General features: G+C 45.4%; 1 protein-coding gene across 4 annotated transcripts in view; it reads left to right on the plus strand.

Annotated features, from left to right (window-relative positions):
• Positions 1-18,701, plus strand: part of SGPL1 (sphingosine-1-phosphate lyase 1) — a 490,430-nt gene that overhangs the window by 359,518 nt on the left and 112,211 nt on the right. For all 4 annotated transcript variants that reach the window (XR_015295917.1, XR_015295918.1, XR_015295919.1 and 1 more), the window contains exon 12: positions 15,689-15,835. Coding sequence is in view for 1 of the 4 variants with exons in the window: in XM_086922046.1 (XP_086778172.1) it covers positions 15,689-15,835 (147 nt within the window). In the remaining 3 variants the exon portion in view is untranslated. The remainder of the gene's footprint in view (positions 1-15,688; positions 15,836-18,701) is intronic.

Consider the following 18,701-nt stretch of genomic DNA (forward strand, 5'->3'; position numbering starts at 1 on the left):
TTATGCTTTACTTTCTTCAATTATTGCATAGCAACCACTTTAAAGCAAAACAAAACTACTGTTCCCATGAACCAAAGGGAACTAAGGTCATAACAATAGAGTGTTCATGGATAGAATGTCCCATCAAATGCACGAATTAGCCGTCCCCCTGGTATTGATAGTCCTCAGTTCTTGACCATGTTTCCTCTTTCTTCGCTGCTAGCAGCCAAGGTAAGTCTACCTTTTTTCTTGTGCATTGCCTTTATTGTTTACTTCGTGTGTTTGCCTCTCTTGCTACACAAGCTTATGTGCGCTGTTATTGCATGTGTTATGCGTTGTTATTGACGGTGTTTATTCATCTTTGTTTGGGATCGGACACAGCGTTTGCTAGTGGTTTTCCCTTGGTTGCAGTTTACCTCACGGCGCGGTCTGTCGGGCGCATGTGCCATTTTAATTCAGACGCGCATCGCCCGTAGTGCGATTCTTGTGCCTTCTTGTTTTAAAGTTTTCTCAGGTTTGTTCTTTGACAGCGGACCGCCGCTACTCGGCGCTCCGCTCTGGCCGTGAGAGTCTTCAGCTCCCTAGCGACCGCGAGTTGGTGCCGGCTTGCGGTATCCGTGTGTTACCGCTAGAGGGCGCCTGACAGCATCTCTGACGCGGCGAGCACGCTTGGGATTCCCTGCATTCCTCGGATTGCGTCGGAACCCAGCGCAGCTTCGTCGGGGGAGCCTAGTCATTGTCTGCCTCATACACCCCTGACAAGGGTCGGCATCTTTGCCATTAGGCAATTTTAGATTTTCTTTTTCACGCCCCTTTGAACGCCCGTTTTATCGGGTCTGTATCTGCCATTAGGCAGTATTATTGTGTTGTTACCTGTAAGGGGTCTGTATTTTCTTAGGCATGTGACGCTCTGAAAAAAGACAACAAAAATCTCCGGATCTGTAGCGCAGGTTTCACTACAAGGACCCCCTTTGGCAGACTGCCCTTTTGGAGAGTTGCACCAGGGCTGTTGTGGTGCTAGGCCTTCAGGCCATTTCATTGCAGCCACTGCCATCCCACATCCCGGCTGATACCCAGCCTCCCTCTAATTGAGGCTTACCTCCATTTTGCGCACATCTATTTTGAAAAAGTGAAGCATACTTACCCAATTATGGCGGCATACTATGACAAAATCTATCAAGACGACCAATGGGAAGAAGATCCTCTAGCTGCGCTTTCTTGGAGCGATGATTTTTACGACGCGGTTGACGAATCCATCCACAAGGCGGTGGAGCAGGCCATGACCCCCCTTGAGGAGCGACTGTCCCGCAAAATCGACCAACCTTGCGAACGGCTTGCCAAAGCTGCGCAAGCATCTTCTACAGGCCCTTCTCCTACTAGCCCTGCCACAGATACCCAAAAACCACCACCCAAACAGGCTAAGGACGCGGGAACAGATTCTGACGCTTTCTCCCGCCTTAAGCTAGCTTTTCTGGACAGTTGTGTGCCTCCAGCAAACTCCTCTATGCTTTCACCTGCAATTCCCTCTACCTCGGCGGGCGGAGATCCTGGGGACCAAGGGGACAGGGACGCCTCTCCTGAACAGTCCCGCCCCAAGTTCCCTTCAAAGTCTGCGTCAGCCTCTTCTGAGACGAACCTTTGTGCAGATATGCTGGACCCTGATGATGTCCTTCATCCACGCTCCTCTGACTGGGCCCCTTCAGAGAAGGTTGCCCAATATGTGGCCAGCAGGATCCGCCGTCCGCTCGAACCTGCAACCCGTAACTGTCTTAGGGCAGAGTGTCCCCGCCCTTCCTTGGAGGGAAAGGTAGCCGCCACTCCAGAGATTGACCCCCGAATGGCTACCTTTCTCCAGAAATTTGTGAAAGACCCTAAAAAGGGCATAGATAGGTCATGAGGCGCCTGCCAAGATACATTGTTAGATGTCTTGGGGCCCGCTACCAAAATCCTGGATATGGCAGAAGAAGCAAAGGTCTCCGGCTCCATCATATCACCGGATCACCTCTCCTATTGGGCCCAGCGCGTAGTGGTGTTCCTTGGAAACGCCAACTGTGCGATTGTCACTGAACGCCGTAGGTCCCTTCTCACCAAAGTCAAGGCTCCAATCAAGGGCAATACCAGGACCAAGCACGCTTCGGAAATTTCTACCCCACGGCGAGGCAAAGGCAGAGGTGGCAGAGGAGGAGGTCGAGCCAATTCTTCAGGTGAGTGTTCTCCCTTCTTTCCTTCTAAGAGTGGGGTGCCGTCTGGTGCATTTTTTCCCAATGTGGACTTCTGTCACGGGGGAAGCTTGGGCCCAACAGACAGAGAGGGTATTTCATATAGAATTTCTAGGCACTCCTTTGCAGGTCTCTCCTCCCAGTCCTTTGTTTTTCCGTCGCAGACGCCGTTTTAGTGGATCTGGAGGTCCAGGCCCTTCTCGACAAGGGAACCATAGTTGAAACCCTGCCTCACCCCAGGGGTTTCCTCAGCAACCTTTTTCATGTGGACAAAGTGGATGGGGGCCGGCGCCCGGACATCAACTTGCGGGAATTCAACGAGGGGCTAGTTTACCGCCACTTCAAAATGGAGGGAATCCACCTCCTTGGAGACAGTCTCAGGCCGGGCGACTGGATGGCGCGTCTCGACCTCAAGGACGCTTATTTGGCGATTCCCAACTTTCCCCCTCATCGTCGCTTTCTTCAGTTTCCTTGGCGCGACAAAACTTACGAAATCACCACTCTTTCCTTCGGGCTGTCCTCCACACCTTGGTGTTTCACTAAGGTTTTGAGGCCAGTGATAGAACGTCTTTGGGCGTCCGGCATGAGACTCATCGTGTATCTGGACGATATTCTGTTGATGGCGCAAGATCCCAATATGCTGTCTCGTCACCTACAAACCACGGTGGACCTGCTTATTGTGATAAACGAGTCCAAATCCACCCTAACTCCTTCCCAGAGGGTCGTTTTCCTAGGTTTCCTAATAGACTATGGGGAGTCCACTCTCAGCCTTCCCTCTCGCTAGATGACCAAGATTCGCCACGAGATTCAGAGGGCTTTGACCTGGACTCTGATTTCTCTCAGACAGCTGGCTCAGATAGCGGGCCTCCTGTCGGCCTCCATTCAGGCGATCTTTCCCAGGCTGCTCCATTACAGGGCGCTTCAGCGGCTCAAAGCGGCTCATCTCCGCAGAGGCCGCCCTTATTCCTACAAGGTGTGCCTCTCGACAGACGCCAGGGAGGAGCTTCAGTGGTGGCTATCCAACATGGAGGCCTGGAATGGTCGGGCCATTTTTGGTGGGCCCGGGCCTTTCGGGAGCGGCTGAGACTTTCTTGTCTAAGGCCTGGTCAGACTGCACACTCAAACGTTATAGATCCACTTGGAGACGGTGTTGTCGTTGGTGTCTGCGACAGAGTTTCAATCCTGTGACAACTGATGTGACCGCCATATTGAATTTTTTTGGCCTTGCTAGCAGGGGATGTTCTTGCCTATAGAACCATCAATACTTTCAGATCTGCCATTTCCGCTGGTCACGGCTTGGTGGATGGTTCTCCTATTGGAGTGCATCCTTTGGTTTGTCGGCTTCTGCGGGGTATTCGCCTCTCACTTTCCCCGGAACCTCGTTATTCAGAGTTGTGGGATGTTAACAGGGTTTTGACCCTTTTCAAATCTTTGCAACCGAATAGATATCTGTCCAGAGAAGAGCTTTCGGCAAAGCTAGTCATGCTGCTGTGTCTGATTTCTTGCAGACGGGTCTCCAAAGTCCGATCTCTGGACGTGTCTGGAGGAATCTTTTCTCCCACCGGTGTAACGTTTACCATACGGAGATGAACCAAGTGTGGGACGACTTCTGTCTCCTGTCCAGCATTTCCAGACTGCCCGAAGCTCTGTGTGGTTGCTTGATGACGGAGAAATTGAGACCTCCTGGGGAAAGCCAGTTGCTCATTGCCCTCAAAAAACCTCATAAGGCGGTGTCCTCCCCCACGATTGCCCGTTGGGTACCGCTGGATCATGCAGGAGGCGGGTATCGATTTACGTATCTTTGGTGCTCTTTCTACTAGAGGGGCCATGACCACAAAAGCTTTTACCCTGGGAGATAGTCTGGAAGACATTCTGAATGCAGCAGCCTGTTCTTCAGACTCCACCTTTAAATGGTTTTACTTTAAGCCGGTCATTGACATGGCTCAGTTGGTGGTGAGTAAGCTTTAAACTAGCATAATCCTCGCCTCCGGTCCTAACATAGAATGAAAAATTTCCTAGTTAGCGTAACAGAAAGTTTCAATTCTATTAAGGACCCTCAGACGAGGATTATCCCACCCAGGGGCAAAAATAATGGGACCCCCTCTATAATATTTTTAGGTCAGGGAAAAGAGAGGAAAGCAAAACCTAAATCAATATCATGATATTTCCCTCATTGACTAACATTTTTTCAGATTTACCAGTGACCACAAAACTTGTATATCAAAATTTTAATATTTTATTATTTTTTTATTATTTTATAGCATGTCATTTTTTATAATTGGAAAGCAACTTTTTTTTTAGAGACTTGACCCAGTGCTGAGTCTCTAAATTTCTTTTCATTTTTGGAGACCCGTAACGTTGACAGGAGAAAAGTTGTTTTTCCCTGACCATTATCCTCTATCATTTTCAGATATTATATGTTGAGAGTTGTATGGGACTGAATGTTTTTGTATGATTGGAGTGGCTGTACTGGTATGCAATCAGGAGGACGCTTAGTAATGTTATTGTATATATAATCAAATTTTAGGATTTTGTTCTATAATTGTCAAGGTTAAATAAGAAAATGTACCAAAGATACTAATGTACTGTATAAAAAATGAATTCTTAAATTGCAAAAAGTTACTTTCTAATTCTAAAAAATGACATGCTATAAAATAAAAATAATATATTAAAATTTTGACATACAAATAAGTTTTGTGGTCACTAGTATATCTGAAAAATTGTTGGTCAATGAGGGAAATATTGTGATATTGATTTATCCCACCAGGGTACAACTTTGTTGACTGTTTCCGTCCCACGTTGTAACCTTATGGGTATACAAGTAGGGAAGGAGGCACTAAATGGGTCTTTGCAGAAACGTTTTATTGGGTTTTCTGTACAAGAAAGAGAGTTCTACAGTTCCAATCTTGATTACAGTTCCCAGGTACTGTCTATGACTTCCTGCTTTGGTGGAAATGCACAAAGCAATTGTTGTGTCCTGGAGCCTCCCACTACCCGGTTCCCCCTTTTCCAAAGTTTAGAAGATTACCGAAACGACCCCGTACCTGCTTGAGCCACGCGTCTTCTTGCTCGTGGCTGGGCGGTGCATGGGACCGGTTGCCTCCTGGCTTCTCCCGCGTCGAGGTTTCTCTCTCCTGCTCCGACGGTCCGTGGACGTCCGGCTCTGCTCCGGGTCCGCTACCTCTTAGGTCCGGGTCGGCGTCCTCCACACCTTCTTCCCATCTGCTTCTTCTGCGCGACTTGCGATCTCCACGGCACCACAGCACCTCAGCGTCTTCCGGGTCCTCCTTTTCTTTGGCGTACTCGCTTGGGGATAGGCTGGTCTCCACTGACGTCAGAGGGGCGGACTCGCTGTCCAGGGACTCCAGACTTCCCTTAAAGGACCCGGACCATTCCTGCAGGGAAGACGAGAAGTCTGTCACGGGGAAGGATACTAATGGGTTCGTGACCCAGTGACACACGTATTGGAGTAAGTACAGTGTTTTATTGGTTTACAGTAATGTGATTTTGCACATATTTGGCATGTTCTCTCCTCAGAGCTAAGCCTTAGCCATTTCTGTCGCTTACGCCTCCTTTGATTTTTCAGGGGACTCGACTAAACAGGATTCCTGATGTGACTGTGTTGACTGGCTGAGCGACGAAAGAGGAAACCTGGTTAAGAACAGATGACTATCAATACCAGGGGGACGGCTGATTGGTGCATTTGATGGGACATTCTATCCATGAACACTCTATTGTTATGATGTTTGTTCCCTTTGGTTCATGGGAACAGTAGTTTTGTTTTGCTTTAAAGTGGCTGCTATGCAATAAATTAAGAAAGTAAAGCATAATCCTCGCCTCCGAGTCCTTAATAGAATTGAAACTCTCCGTTACGCTAGCTAGGAAATTTTTAATTCTTAGCTTCATTTTGAAGAATAATTTGAACTTCATATGGATTGTTAACAGACAGCATTTAAATTAATTAAAGATAACGTTGATCATTGTTGCGATTCGTTGTGCTCCAGGCCTACAGCTCCACTCTCTCTGGATAATTCACTTGCCATTCCCATCCTTGATGTATCTGCAATTTTGTGGGAAATCTGGCAGGTGTATTGGGGATAGAATTGACATTGAAGGCTCATTCGCTTTCATGAGAGCATTCAATTAGACTAGAGTACTAGCGGCGGTCAAAGCTGTGCAAGAAGTGTAATTGCATCTTTCACATCTGATAAAGACTTTTAGCTGCAGATTCCCTACCTTTGAATTTCCCCAGGCGTCAAACTGGATCCAGAAGATTTTCCATGGGCAGTCCCATGCGCAATAAGTGGCGTTGATCAGCTCCACCTGGCATTATCCACACCGGAAGTGACGTCCACGCCACCTATATAGGTGTCGCCCAAGTGCACTGACATCATTTCTTTTCTTTCCGTGTCAGCAAGTGCTGATCGGGAGAAGAGCTACTCCTGTCGTTTATTGACAGAATTTTTTCGAAGATTTGTCCACTGTTTTTTAGGTATTACCTCCTGGTGTGTCAAGATGCCATCTCGTAGGACAGGTCTTGAGCCTTACGGCCATTATCAGTGACTAACCCGCACTTCATTTGTCTGTGGTGCCTAGAGCGTGACCATGACACCAAGTCGTGCCCCGGTTACTGGGCCATGGCTCCAAAGGCTTTGAGAGAGCAGTGCTTGATACTGCTAGCGGCCTGGCATGGGACTCCACGGAAATTGAGGTCCCGGTTGAGGGGAAGGTCACAGAATCATTCATGGAGTCGAAGTCCTTTTTGTCCCCATCAAAGTCCACAAGACACTTGTGTAAGAGGCACAAGAAAAGAGCAAGAAGTCGAAGCGCTCTTTGACTTCTACTCTCTACTCGTCCTTCAGCTGATGAGATGAGAGAGCAACAGCGCTCAAAGCATGGTTCTTCAGGGCCTGCGCCTTGGCTGACTCCGACCCTCCCTAACTTTCTTTCTTTCATCGAGTTTTAGGAGGCCATGTGTCTCATTTTTGGGATGCCCGACCCCATCAACGCGCCTTAACGGTCAGAGGGGGGCCCACCTGGTTACGCGCTGGCTGCTCTGTCAGGCCCCCAAAGATCCATTACTGGATCCAGACCGACACCAGTTGTACCCTCTCAACCTTCTCTGGCGCCGGTCCTGAGGCCAATGCTCCCTGTGCCACCGGTGCGCATTGACAGCGTCATCCCCATTATGATCCCTGACACAGAGCTTGATGGGTGTCACCAAATGCTGGCCTCGACCATGCTTACTAGATCGGAGTCTGTGTTCTATTCCCATTAGCTAGGACTCGGGGAGGAAAGGGAGGGGTCGCTGGACCCTGAAGAATACCAGCTATACACAGAAGACCCTAATATTGACTGGACTGATGAACTGTGTGAAGCCAGTGGATTGGATACTTCTCCATATACTTGTATGCTTTCTCCCCCAGTATTGCTATTGAGGAAAGAGCCTCATGCGCAATGGTGGTGTCGCAGCTGGGAATCTCCTCATCTGAACCCGTTCTCCTATTCAATGATGCCCTCACTGACATCCTGTGGAAGACCTGGTCCAACCCCAACACAGGGGCTCCTGTATATAGGACGATCACCCACTTCTACCTCCCAGCGCAGAGGATCCAAACATCCTCACCCAGTGCCCTGCCCCGGAGAGCTTGGAGGTTCAAGCCTCCACTTCCCAGGGCGCGTTCCCTACCGCTGCTCAGGACAGGGAATCCAAAAGGCTGGACTCTTTGGGGAAGAATATATTTTCCTCTGCCAGCCTAGCATTGTAATCTGTGAACACTGCATGTCTTTTGGGCCGTTCCTCCCACACTCTGCGGGACATGGTTACAATAATACTGCCACAAGTCCTGGAGGAGTCCCGGTTCGTACTCTCTGACTGTTGCCAAAGGAAGAGACGCAGCAGAGTTCACAATTAGGTGTATATCAACATGATTAACTCACTGGACAGAGCAGTTTTGCCATCAGTGGCCCTCCCGTACCATGCTTGGTTGAGTATTACTGGCTTTTCGGGGATGTCCAAGCTTCCCTTCTGTACATGCCCTTTGAAGGCACCCGTCTCTTTGGAGACGAGGCAGACTCTGCGCTGTAGTGCTTTATGGACTCGTGCGCTACGGACATGTCCTTGGGCCTCTCTGCTGCCCCACATCACCCCCTGTCAGCCTTTCGTGGCTTTCAGAACGGGCTTCAACTGCATAAATACCCTGCCAGCCACTGAGTCGCGCATGTTTCCCAGCTTCTGCGTAGATGAGGGCACAGTACACACAGACCTCGCAGGTCAGCTACTTGGAGGTCTGGTCTATCCACCAACCCCCTTCCGCCCCATCATCTACTGCCTCAAAGCCTTCCTAGTCTGCCCCTTTATCACCATGGGCATCCAGTTGGCGGCACGCTTCGCCATCGCCATCACCTGCCCCACTGGCATTCAGACAGGTGGATCTTTCAGATTGTCTAAAGAAAAAGGGAGTCACCCCACTTACCAAGAGACAGGGTACCAAAGGTAATCAATCTAAAAAAAAATTCCTTTGGATTCACAAAGAGTATTTGTTAAAATTATCAGTCAAGCATACATCCCTTGTCATCAATCATCCATCTACTCACTTGCATATCTAATAACAATCACGGATACAGACCCGCAGAACAATTGTAAGCACATAGATAAAGACTAATCTCAATATCACAAAATCATTTTAATAAAATTTCCCAGTCTTCTTGGAAACTGATATATTAACATACAAAAACAATTATTTACAATATATCCTAAGAAATCATTTTAAAATTGCATGAGAGACAAAAGGTACATGTGAAACATAAAAACATCACATATTGGTTATTTAAAATTAATCAATCCTATTGCAGTCCATCCATATTTATTTGGACTCAAAGAAGTTCCTTGAATATAACCCTCAGTACAACAGAGCGTCAACGCGTTGCGGTGGTTATTAATTATTTGAAAACCACCTTCATCAGGACAAAAATAGGGACTGTCTCTCCTATAAGTGGTACAACTTCACGTGTGCCTTTCAAGTAAATCTATAGATCCTGCAGATTGTCTGAAAGGGCTAATCCCTCCCTTTTGAGACTACCCCCCACTCCATGACCTCATAGCACAGCTGACTGATGGAGGATCATCTGTCCTTGCTCCCCTAGGACATAATGGCTATCTTGGCCAAGGGAGCCATACAGAGGGTTCTAGAGCCAGAAGTCAGTTGTGGTTGCTATTCCCACTACTTTTTTGTTCCCAAAAAGGACAAGGGCCTTCGTCCTTTCCTAGACCACCAAGCCCTCAAATTCTTCCTCAAAAAGAAGAAATTCAAGAAACTCACACTAGCTCAGGTCTTGACTGCTCTGTACCAGGAAACTAGTTGGTAGCATTTGACTTGTGGGCTTCTTATATTCCTATTACCTTTTTGCCTGCCCAACGGCGCTATCCGCAATTTTTGGTAGGCCACAAGTATTTTCAGTTCACCTTTCTCCTCTTAGGCCTTACCAGCAACCCTTGGGTGTTCACCAAGGTGATGGTGGTGGTTGCAGCTCATCTGCAGAGCTCAGGGCTTCCAGTCTTCCACTATCTCGAAGACTGGCAGTTGAAGGCAGGCTAGGCCCAGGCTATCGTCTCCCACTTCCAGACTACGATGGGCCTCTTGCACTCTGAGTTCAGTATCAATATGCCGAAGTCATACCAGACTCCTACTCTGATGCTCCCTTTCATCAAAGCTGTTCTGGACATGGTGCAGTTTTGGACTTCTTTTCGCAAGCGACGAGTCCTGGATATTCAGGCTATGATACCGATGTTGCAGCCGCTATCCTGAGTTTCATTGCAACTGACTCTGAGGCTGTTGGGCCTCATGGCCTCCTGAATCTTGCTGTTGACACTTGCCAGATGACATATGCAGGCTCTGCAGTGGGACCTAAAGTTCCAGTGGGCGCAGCATCAGGGGAATCTCTCCGACTTGGTCCAGATCTCAGAGGGAACTGTAAAAGATCTGTAGTGGTGGTTGACCAATCATCATTGAGTCAGAGGCAGACCCCACTCCCTTCCCCAACGAGATCTGACAGTAGTGACAGATGTGTCACTTTCAGATGGGGGGCACATCTGGGAGAGGTGGCGATCAGAGGACTCTGATCTCCAGCAGAATCAGGACTCCGCATCAACAAGCTGGAGCTCCAGGTGATTCAACTGGCATTGAAAGCCTTTCTACCCTCCATAAAGGCAAGTAAGGATAGTGCAGGTGTTCATGAACAACACTACTGCTGTGTGGTACTGCAACAAACATGGCGGGTTTGGGCCGTGGGCCCTGCATCTCTGAACATGGCTTGAACAGCAGGGCATTTCCCTGGTGGTTCAACACCCAGCAGGTTCACTGAACGCTAGGGATGATAAACTCAGCCGTTGACGCCTAGAGGATCATGAATGGCGTCCACATCTGGAGATGGCGAAGGTCTCTTTTAAGAGTGGGGTGAGTTTTGGTTAGATCTGTTCACCTTGCAAGATGTGTAATGGAGGCAGTTTTGCTCACTGGAGTTTCCAAGGCGGTTTTTGCTTTGAGAAGCTTTTGAATTGAATTGAATTGAAGAGGTTCTTGTATAGCGCATGGCTACTCGGAAGCATCCCAGCGCTTGATGTTGAACAGAAGGAGTAGACCAGGATCTGAGATATGGGAGCCAGCTCATCTATGTCTTGGGAAACAGTGCTGTTTTAAGTTTTTTTCGAAATGCAGGCAAGCTTTTCTGCTCCAGTGAAGCTCACTCTTCCTGTACGCCTTTCCACCTATATCACTCCTGCCCAGAGTTCTCAAGAAGATCAGGAGCAACTGGGCCCAATTCATCCTTGTAGCTCCGGACCGGGCATGGAAAGTCTGATATCCCGAGTTACTGAGCATGGCCATCAATCCTCTGAGCAGGCCGACCCTTCAGAAGGATCTTCTGTCGCAACAGCAGGGGAGGTTTCTCCATCCTAACCTGTTTACTCCGCCGTCTTGTATGGAGATTGAGCAGCAGCAGTTGCCAGCTTTAAACCTTCCTCCCGAAGTCTGGAATGTGATTCTGGCAACCAGGCATTCCTCCAAGACAATATACAGTTGCCGCTGAAAATAATTGTTGCATGGTGTGCAGAATAGTCCATCAATTCCCCTCTCTCTATGGAGTTTTGCTTTTTGCTCTTTCCCTTGACCAGCAAGTCTGTGCACTGTGCACCATTAAAGGATATCTTTCTGTCTTCTTGCGGCCTCATGACCAACGCTCCTAATTTAAATCCCCTATTGTACATAGGTTTTTGAAAAGGTCAGTCTACCTTTTGCCCCTTCACCATTCGTTATACCTCAATGGGACCTTAATTTGGTTCTGATATTTTTGATGTGTGCTCCGTTTGAGTCTCTTCACAATTGTCAACTCAGGCTCTTCACACTCGACACAGCCTTCCTAGTGGCCATTATGTCTGCCCGTAGATTGAGTGAGCTGCAGGCATAGTCATTGTATGTCTCTATCCACACTGACAAAGTGGTGCTTCGCACAAGGGCCTCCATTCTGCTGAAAGTGATCACACCATTCCATGTAGGACAGTCCATCACCCTACCTACCTTCTACACTCCGCCACATCATTCTAAAGCAGAGGAGCAACTCCACAGTCATGACTAAAAAAAGAGCGTTTGCGTTCTACCTTGACGGCACACAAGAGTTCCTGGTGGACAACCAATTCTTCGTGGGGTTTTGGTCCGAAGAAAGGTCGGGCTGTGCTGAAGTGCACCCTCTCTTGCTGGTTCATGCTTTGCATTAAAATCTGCTATGCGTTGGCCAAGAAGCAACCTCCTAAAAGCTTCCAAGGTCATTCCACCAGAGCTAAAAATGCAACCACTTTGTTATCACGCAGAGTTAGAGTTCTGGTTATTTGCCAGGCATCAACACAGGCTTCCCTGACACGTTCACAAAACATTATTGTCTGGAAGGTCAGGTCCGCAGAGATGGGCACTTAGCCAGTTCAGTCCTACAGAACTTACTCGCCTGCATTTGGTCCTCATCCCTCCTCCAGGGATGGTATTGCTTGGGTATCTATTCGAGGGTAAGGAATCTGTGGCTAGACGTCTCTATCAGATGAACAAGTTACCTTCGATTACGCCTTATCTGTTAGAGACTATATTGATCTGCAAATTCCTTAACAACCGACCCGTCCTCCCCACTCTGTTGGCATATTTAAAGGGTCATGGCGCTAGTTAGGACATACCAGTGTCCGTGCACCTCATGGTTCTGCGATTCTACTGTGGAAAGTCGTGAAAAGTAACTGACGTCAGCATGCCTGGGTTGACACCTGTATAGGTACTGCAGACATCACTGCCTGTGTGGAAGGTGCCGCTGATGCCACCAACCGACGCGCAGGGGTGCTGATCACAAAAAATCTTCTGGCTCTAGCCTGATGCCTGGGGAAATTCATAAGTAAGGAATCTGCGGCTAGATCTAGTCTCTACCAGGTAAGACATTACTCAAAGTAAGAAACTTGTTCTTATAGCACTAATGAGAAGGCTAGGTCCTGTTGGACGCAGCAGGTTTGGTGTGTTGAGGGTTCCAATTTGCCCACTTTGAGTCCACCATAGCTATGAATGCAAAATATGAAATGCAACCTCACATGCTCATGAGGAGTCTGGGCAGTAATATAAGCTGGTTAATCTGTTTACAGCGTGCCACAGGGAGGTAGTAAGTGTTACATATGCATGTTGTTTTTAATGATGGCTATGATTTAAAATAAGTTCTGATTTTGTTATATAATTTTCATAATACAACTAATTTATGTTTACTTAATTTGTGATGTAAGTATGCAGATGATTATGAATTATAAATTTATCAATACCCTTCTAGATTATTGACTATGAAAGATGAGCACAATTGCTGACATACCTGCAAGTTTTTTGTTTTGTTTGATGCTAGACAGCAGCAATGTTTGGTCTGTTGTCACATTCGGTGGACAGTTCAAGTACATCAAATTAAGCAACTCCATCCATATTGGTGATTGATCTCAGCTTTTGCTGTATGTGTATGATTGCTAAGTTTTTCAGTTTTTTTGATAATTTTGGTATAATTAGGTCTGGCCTGTAATTAGCCTAGATGGCTGCGCGAAGGCTAAACTTTTTTTTTCGATAGATGGTTGATTTTTGCTCGATTTTGTTCTGAGGTGATTGTTTTGATGTTAAGTAATACATTGGCTTCAGCAATTACTATACGTTGAAGCTTGTCACTACATTCTTAGACTACTCTTGATGTTGGTGAATTATCTATTGATAATTACTTCTGGTGCTTGATCGATTAGGTTTGTATTGTGAATAGAAATTCAATAATGTTCTAGATTTTAACATTGGTTGGGGATGTTGAAAGCACATTCTGCTAAGTAGGATGGCGAGTCAAGATAATCTCTAGTTCTGTGAGAATATTTGTGTGATTACTTTTTTCTTTTGTGCTTTGACTGTTTAGTGACACTTTTAGGATACTAAAATATGACACCACATGCCTATCTTGTTCTCAATATCACGTTTTTTATTCTCCATGTGGTGTGTACGTAGAGCACACCTGTTTTTTATTCTCCATGTAGTGTTCGTAGAGCACTCACGTTTTTTATTCTCCATGTGGTGTGTAAGTAGAGCTCTCCTGAAGGTTAGCCCATAGGTTTTGGTTGATGATCCTATCATATTTTTCAATTGGATCTGGTATATTTTTAACTTGTACAAAACTGTTTTATGATTCTTAAATCAGTATTTTTTAAATAGAACATGTTGTATACCTGTTTTTTTCACCCTTTATATTTGTAAAAAACTTTTAATGTGACCAGGAAATGACGGCCTTGATGTTAGCAACCTGAACCCTGGCCCCTGGAAAAGGGCTCATTTCTATGCAGTTTGCACACATGAAAAGATGTTGTAAGGCACTTGAACTTTTTTTTTGTAAGCAATAACAACTGAGGGATATGGGGCTCGGGTCCACGCCTATTTGAACTCCCTTGTGCTCTTTTCAATTTGTTATGGCCTTTGTACTGTACATGCATTGCACATTCACTTTTTAATGAAACTTGCACTCATAGGCCAATCTGAGGTCTTAGGAGGTGGGCATGTGAGACTATAGAGTTTTATGGAATATTAATGTGATATACAAGCACTTTTGAGAGCATTTTTTGCCCCCTCATTTAGATCAATACATTTTCTTCTTTTTTTTCTTTTAAAATTCATTTTAATGTAATATATTGCATTTCTACTTGTGCTTTTATGGTCAAATGACCGAAATAAAGATTTTTTAATGATGACACTTTTCGGTCTAGTGCAATAGCTCTTAACCTGTGGGCCTTGGACCAGTGGGAATCTGTGTCGCCTATTGAGAGAGACTGTGGACCCATATGACACCTTACCACTATTTTCTATCAGTAATCATTAACATTTAGAGCAATTTAACTTTTTAAAGGCAGTTTCACCTATAAAAATAATAGTTTCATCAATTTACAATCACACTTATTTGACATGTACTGTATTGCCTCATCAGTTTATTTGATAAATGTATCCATAAAATATGTTTATCAAAATAATCCTAAGCATTTTAAAATGTTTTTGTCAGAATCTGGTTCCTAGTTCATGATGGAGGATGTGTCAATACACTCTGACCTGAACTAGCAATCAGCTTTTTTCTAGAAAGCGCATATCGGCACACTTAGGGAGCCAGTTTTATAAGCACTCAGTGATATAACCATATATACAAAGATAGACTGCCCGAAAGGCCATTTCATCATATGTGCACTCTTATCCACTGCTTTATATGGGAAACTATAGGCTTCAAGTACCTAACTTTTTTTATTGGACAGTGGTCGTGCCTGCACTGTTCAATACAGCTAAAATACTTACACTGAGTAACACCTCCCGGTAAAAACATGTACTTCAGCAACATTTGAGCCTGGACTTCTAGAATTTACTCAATAATTGTCTATGTGTACTTTTAATTCAAAGACCTTGCATGGTCTCCAACTTTGTCCATAAAAAGCTTGATAGCTGCCATGTGTCTGGCCGTGACAATATCCAGTTACTCCTTCTGCCCCACCAATTATGCTGAGGGCTCTGATTTCACATGATTAAATATTGATTTGGGATTATGACCTGGGCCTTATACTGGTGTGTATTCCCTCTCATATTCAAACATGCATATGCAAATGAAAACAGATGTGCTGTGCTCATATATTGTATTTTTGTGCATTATTGTTAAGGTGCAAACTGTAGAAATGCCATGGAGATGCATGTCTTCCAGTTGTGTTTCAGTTGAGTCTTCTGAAGTCAAAGGGTCGAGAACCAGTGGTTATTGTGTGTCCATAGTTTTCTCTGTAGAGTGCTCATGGATTTGTTGGTTTGTGTCTCTGTGTGTCACTTTTACCATGCGATTTAAAATTTCTAGAGCTCTTTCTGTTGAATTAACTTTCCGAACATACACTTTTTGCAATATTTGGCCTTGTCTGATTTTTTTATTTTTATTTTTAGGCTACGGAAGACAAAAGATATTGTTGTGTTTGGCAAACCACAAGTGTCTGTTGTTGCTATTGGATCAAACTCTTTTGATATTTTCCGACTTTCAAACTCCTTGAATGCAAAGGGTTGGAACCTGAACATCCTGCAGTATCCAGCCAGGTGAGAAGGCTTTCAGTCCTTTTGCAAATGTATGATCATTTTTAGGTAAAAACCTACCAGACAGCTCTGCTGTCTGGTTGCGAAAATACTTTTTGTGGGCATACTCGGCTTCCCCGGGAATCCATTCTGCTTGTTGCTCACATTTTGTGACTTTGTTTGCTGACTTTCTTTATTTTAGGCTGTTCAGCAGGTCTTTGTTCCTCCCGAGTAGCAAAGCTTTTTCACCATCATAACTTCTATTCTTCCACGAGTCCTCGGTTTTTGTAAAATGCCTTTGCTTTTTGTTCTTATGTTGTCACATTTACTCAGCGTTCAAAGACAGAAGTCAAAAGTCAGGCTCTGCCTTCCAACGGAGCTTGGTGTTTTTTCTTTCTCGGACATCAAAGTGAGAGGATCTAGGTCAAAATCTTGGAGGTACTGGGAAATAAAAAAACATTCCAGCACTCACAAACATTTAAATGTCTGTAGATGAACTGTGCAAATATTTCAGAATTTATCATTTAGGAAAGTTCAAATAAAGCATTTTTTTTGTAATTCTGGAGTGTGTTGAAAACAAATATTTGAATATGATCACAACAAATCACTACACTATTTGATGTCATTTCCACACATTGTCATTTTTTGCGCTGTATAGTGTTATCCATAAAACTATATGTGTAAATGAAATGGTCACTTCAATTGAAAATGTGTTGTCTGAATTGGCAGTGTGGTACCACACCATGCATACACCACATTTATGCCACTCCACAGCACTATAGTCTACTCTACTTCACCACAGAACACTCCACTTCATCACACTCCACATTACTCTATGCCACTTCACTCTAGGCCACTCTACTCCACTTTGATACTTAACTCTGTGACACTCCACGCCACTCCACTCTCTGTTACTCCACTCTACGCCACTCCACAACTCTCCATGGCACTTTACTCCACTCTATGCCTATCCACTCTGACAGTTTATTTTACTCCACTCAATGCCACTCCGTTCTGACACTTTAACTACAATCAAAACCACTCCAATCTACGTCACTTTGGCGCTACTGTATTCCACTCTGTGAATATATGACACTCTGCAACACTTGTCTATGCCACTCTACTCTTCACCACTCTATCCCCCGCGACCCTCCACTCTACAACACTATGCCACTCTACTCTAAGACATTCTGACATTCTTTTCTGTGTCAATCTTCGCCAATCTACTCCACTCTTCGCCACTCTACTCGCCACTCTACTCTTCGCCACTCTATTCTGCACCACTCCACAACTCTGCACTCTATTCTTTGACTCTGACACTCTTTTCTATGCCACTTTATGACCCTCCACGCCACTTTACTCTTCACCACTCTACTCTATGACTCTGCTTCACCACACGACGTTCCACACCTCTCTACGCCACTTCACTCTAGGCCACTCTACTCTACTGTGACACTCCACATCACTCCACTCTCCATCACTCCACTCTATGCCACTCTGCTGTGACACTCTGCTTTACTCCACTCCATGCACCTCTATTCTGACACTCTACTAAACTCTATGCCACTATACACCATTCCACTCTACTCCGCTCTTAGTTGCTCCACTCTGCAACTCTATGCCATTCTACTCCACTCTTTTCTAATCCACTTTTTTCTACTCCTTTTGTACTCTACTCTTCGCCTCTCCACTCCTCTCCCTCTCCACTCTTCGCCACTCCACTTTTTGCCACTCCACTTTTTGCCACTCTGCTCCACTTTGTGCCACTCTGCTCCACTTTGTGCCACTCTGCTCCACTTTGTGCCACTCTACTCCACGTTTTGCCTCTCTACTCCACCATTCACCACTCTATTCTACTTCACTCCAATATGGCACTAACTTTTAGCCATGCCGAACAGCAGCCACACTGGTGTACAACACGACTAAAACACATTTGCAAAGCTAATAGCTCTTGCTTCACCAATGCTTGTTAAAAAGTAGTATTGGGGAAAATGTGGCACTAACTTGCAACGTGAATTCCCTTGTTTTGCTCATTTCTCGATGACCGTATATTTAGCAGTCGTAAATCACAAAGAAACTAGTCTAACAGCAGCCTTCCTCTTCTTGATTGGCCCCACTTCATGTTCGAAGGTAATGGAAACTGTGCTACTGTAGTGATTTCAACCGCAACAATGCTTAATGAACAGTTGTTCGCATATACTGGCTTTCACCCTCGCCTTTGTCCCTAGCCTCATAGTTGTGGAAACAAATGAAAATTTCTACACCTCTACTAGTAGTTGAACTTACAGTTACAGTCAAAATATTTCAGAACCCGCTCTGAAACATAGCCATATTCATGTGTTTTGTGCTGCAATCCCAGATATGGTCACAGGCAACAGTACTGAGGTAAACGACAGACTACTCTCTCCTAGAATTCAAACACTCAGAGACCACCCCATGACTACCCACGGAAAAAAATATGATCCAGAAGACGTGTCGGACATGTTTCGATATACATTTAAACTATTGCTGGCCAACAATGAACTCCTCACATGGCCCACAGTCCTCCCTGCAATGAACAAAATGGTGTCCCACTGTGGTGTTGGGCCTCAGCAAGGCCTACCAGTGCTAGGGGTTCACCCTGCTCTGTCCTCAGACCATAGAATAGAATTTGGCACAGAAACTGGAATAGAAAGTACAAAGTTTATTAAACCTAATGAGGTGGAACTACATTCACACAGCACCCTTCGGTAATGTATGAAGTAGCAAACTGAATGGAAGGAGCTTGGTCCTTTTATACCCATACAGGGGCTCAAATGAAGGCAGTACAAGTACAAAATGCTGGTTTTAGGTACATATAAAGTCATACAGAAAGTGTACAGGCAACAAGTGGGAGGAGCTAACAATTTGC

Source organism: Lissotriton vulgaris, chromosome 5, assembly GCF_964263255.1.
Source record: "Lissotriton vulgaris chromosome 5, aLisVul1.2, whole genome shotgun sequence".
NCBI classification, from domain to species: Eukaryota; Metazoa; Chordata; class Amphibia; order Caudata; family Salamandridae; genus Lissotriton; species Lissotriton vulgaris.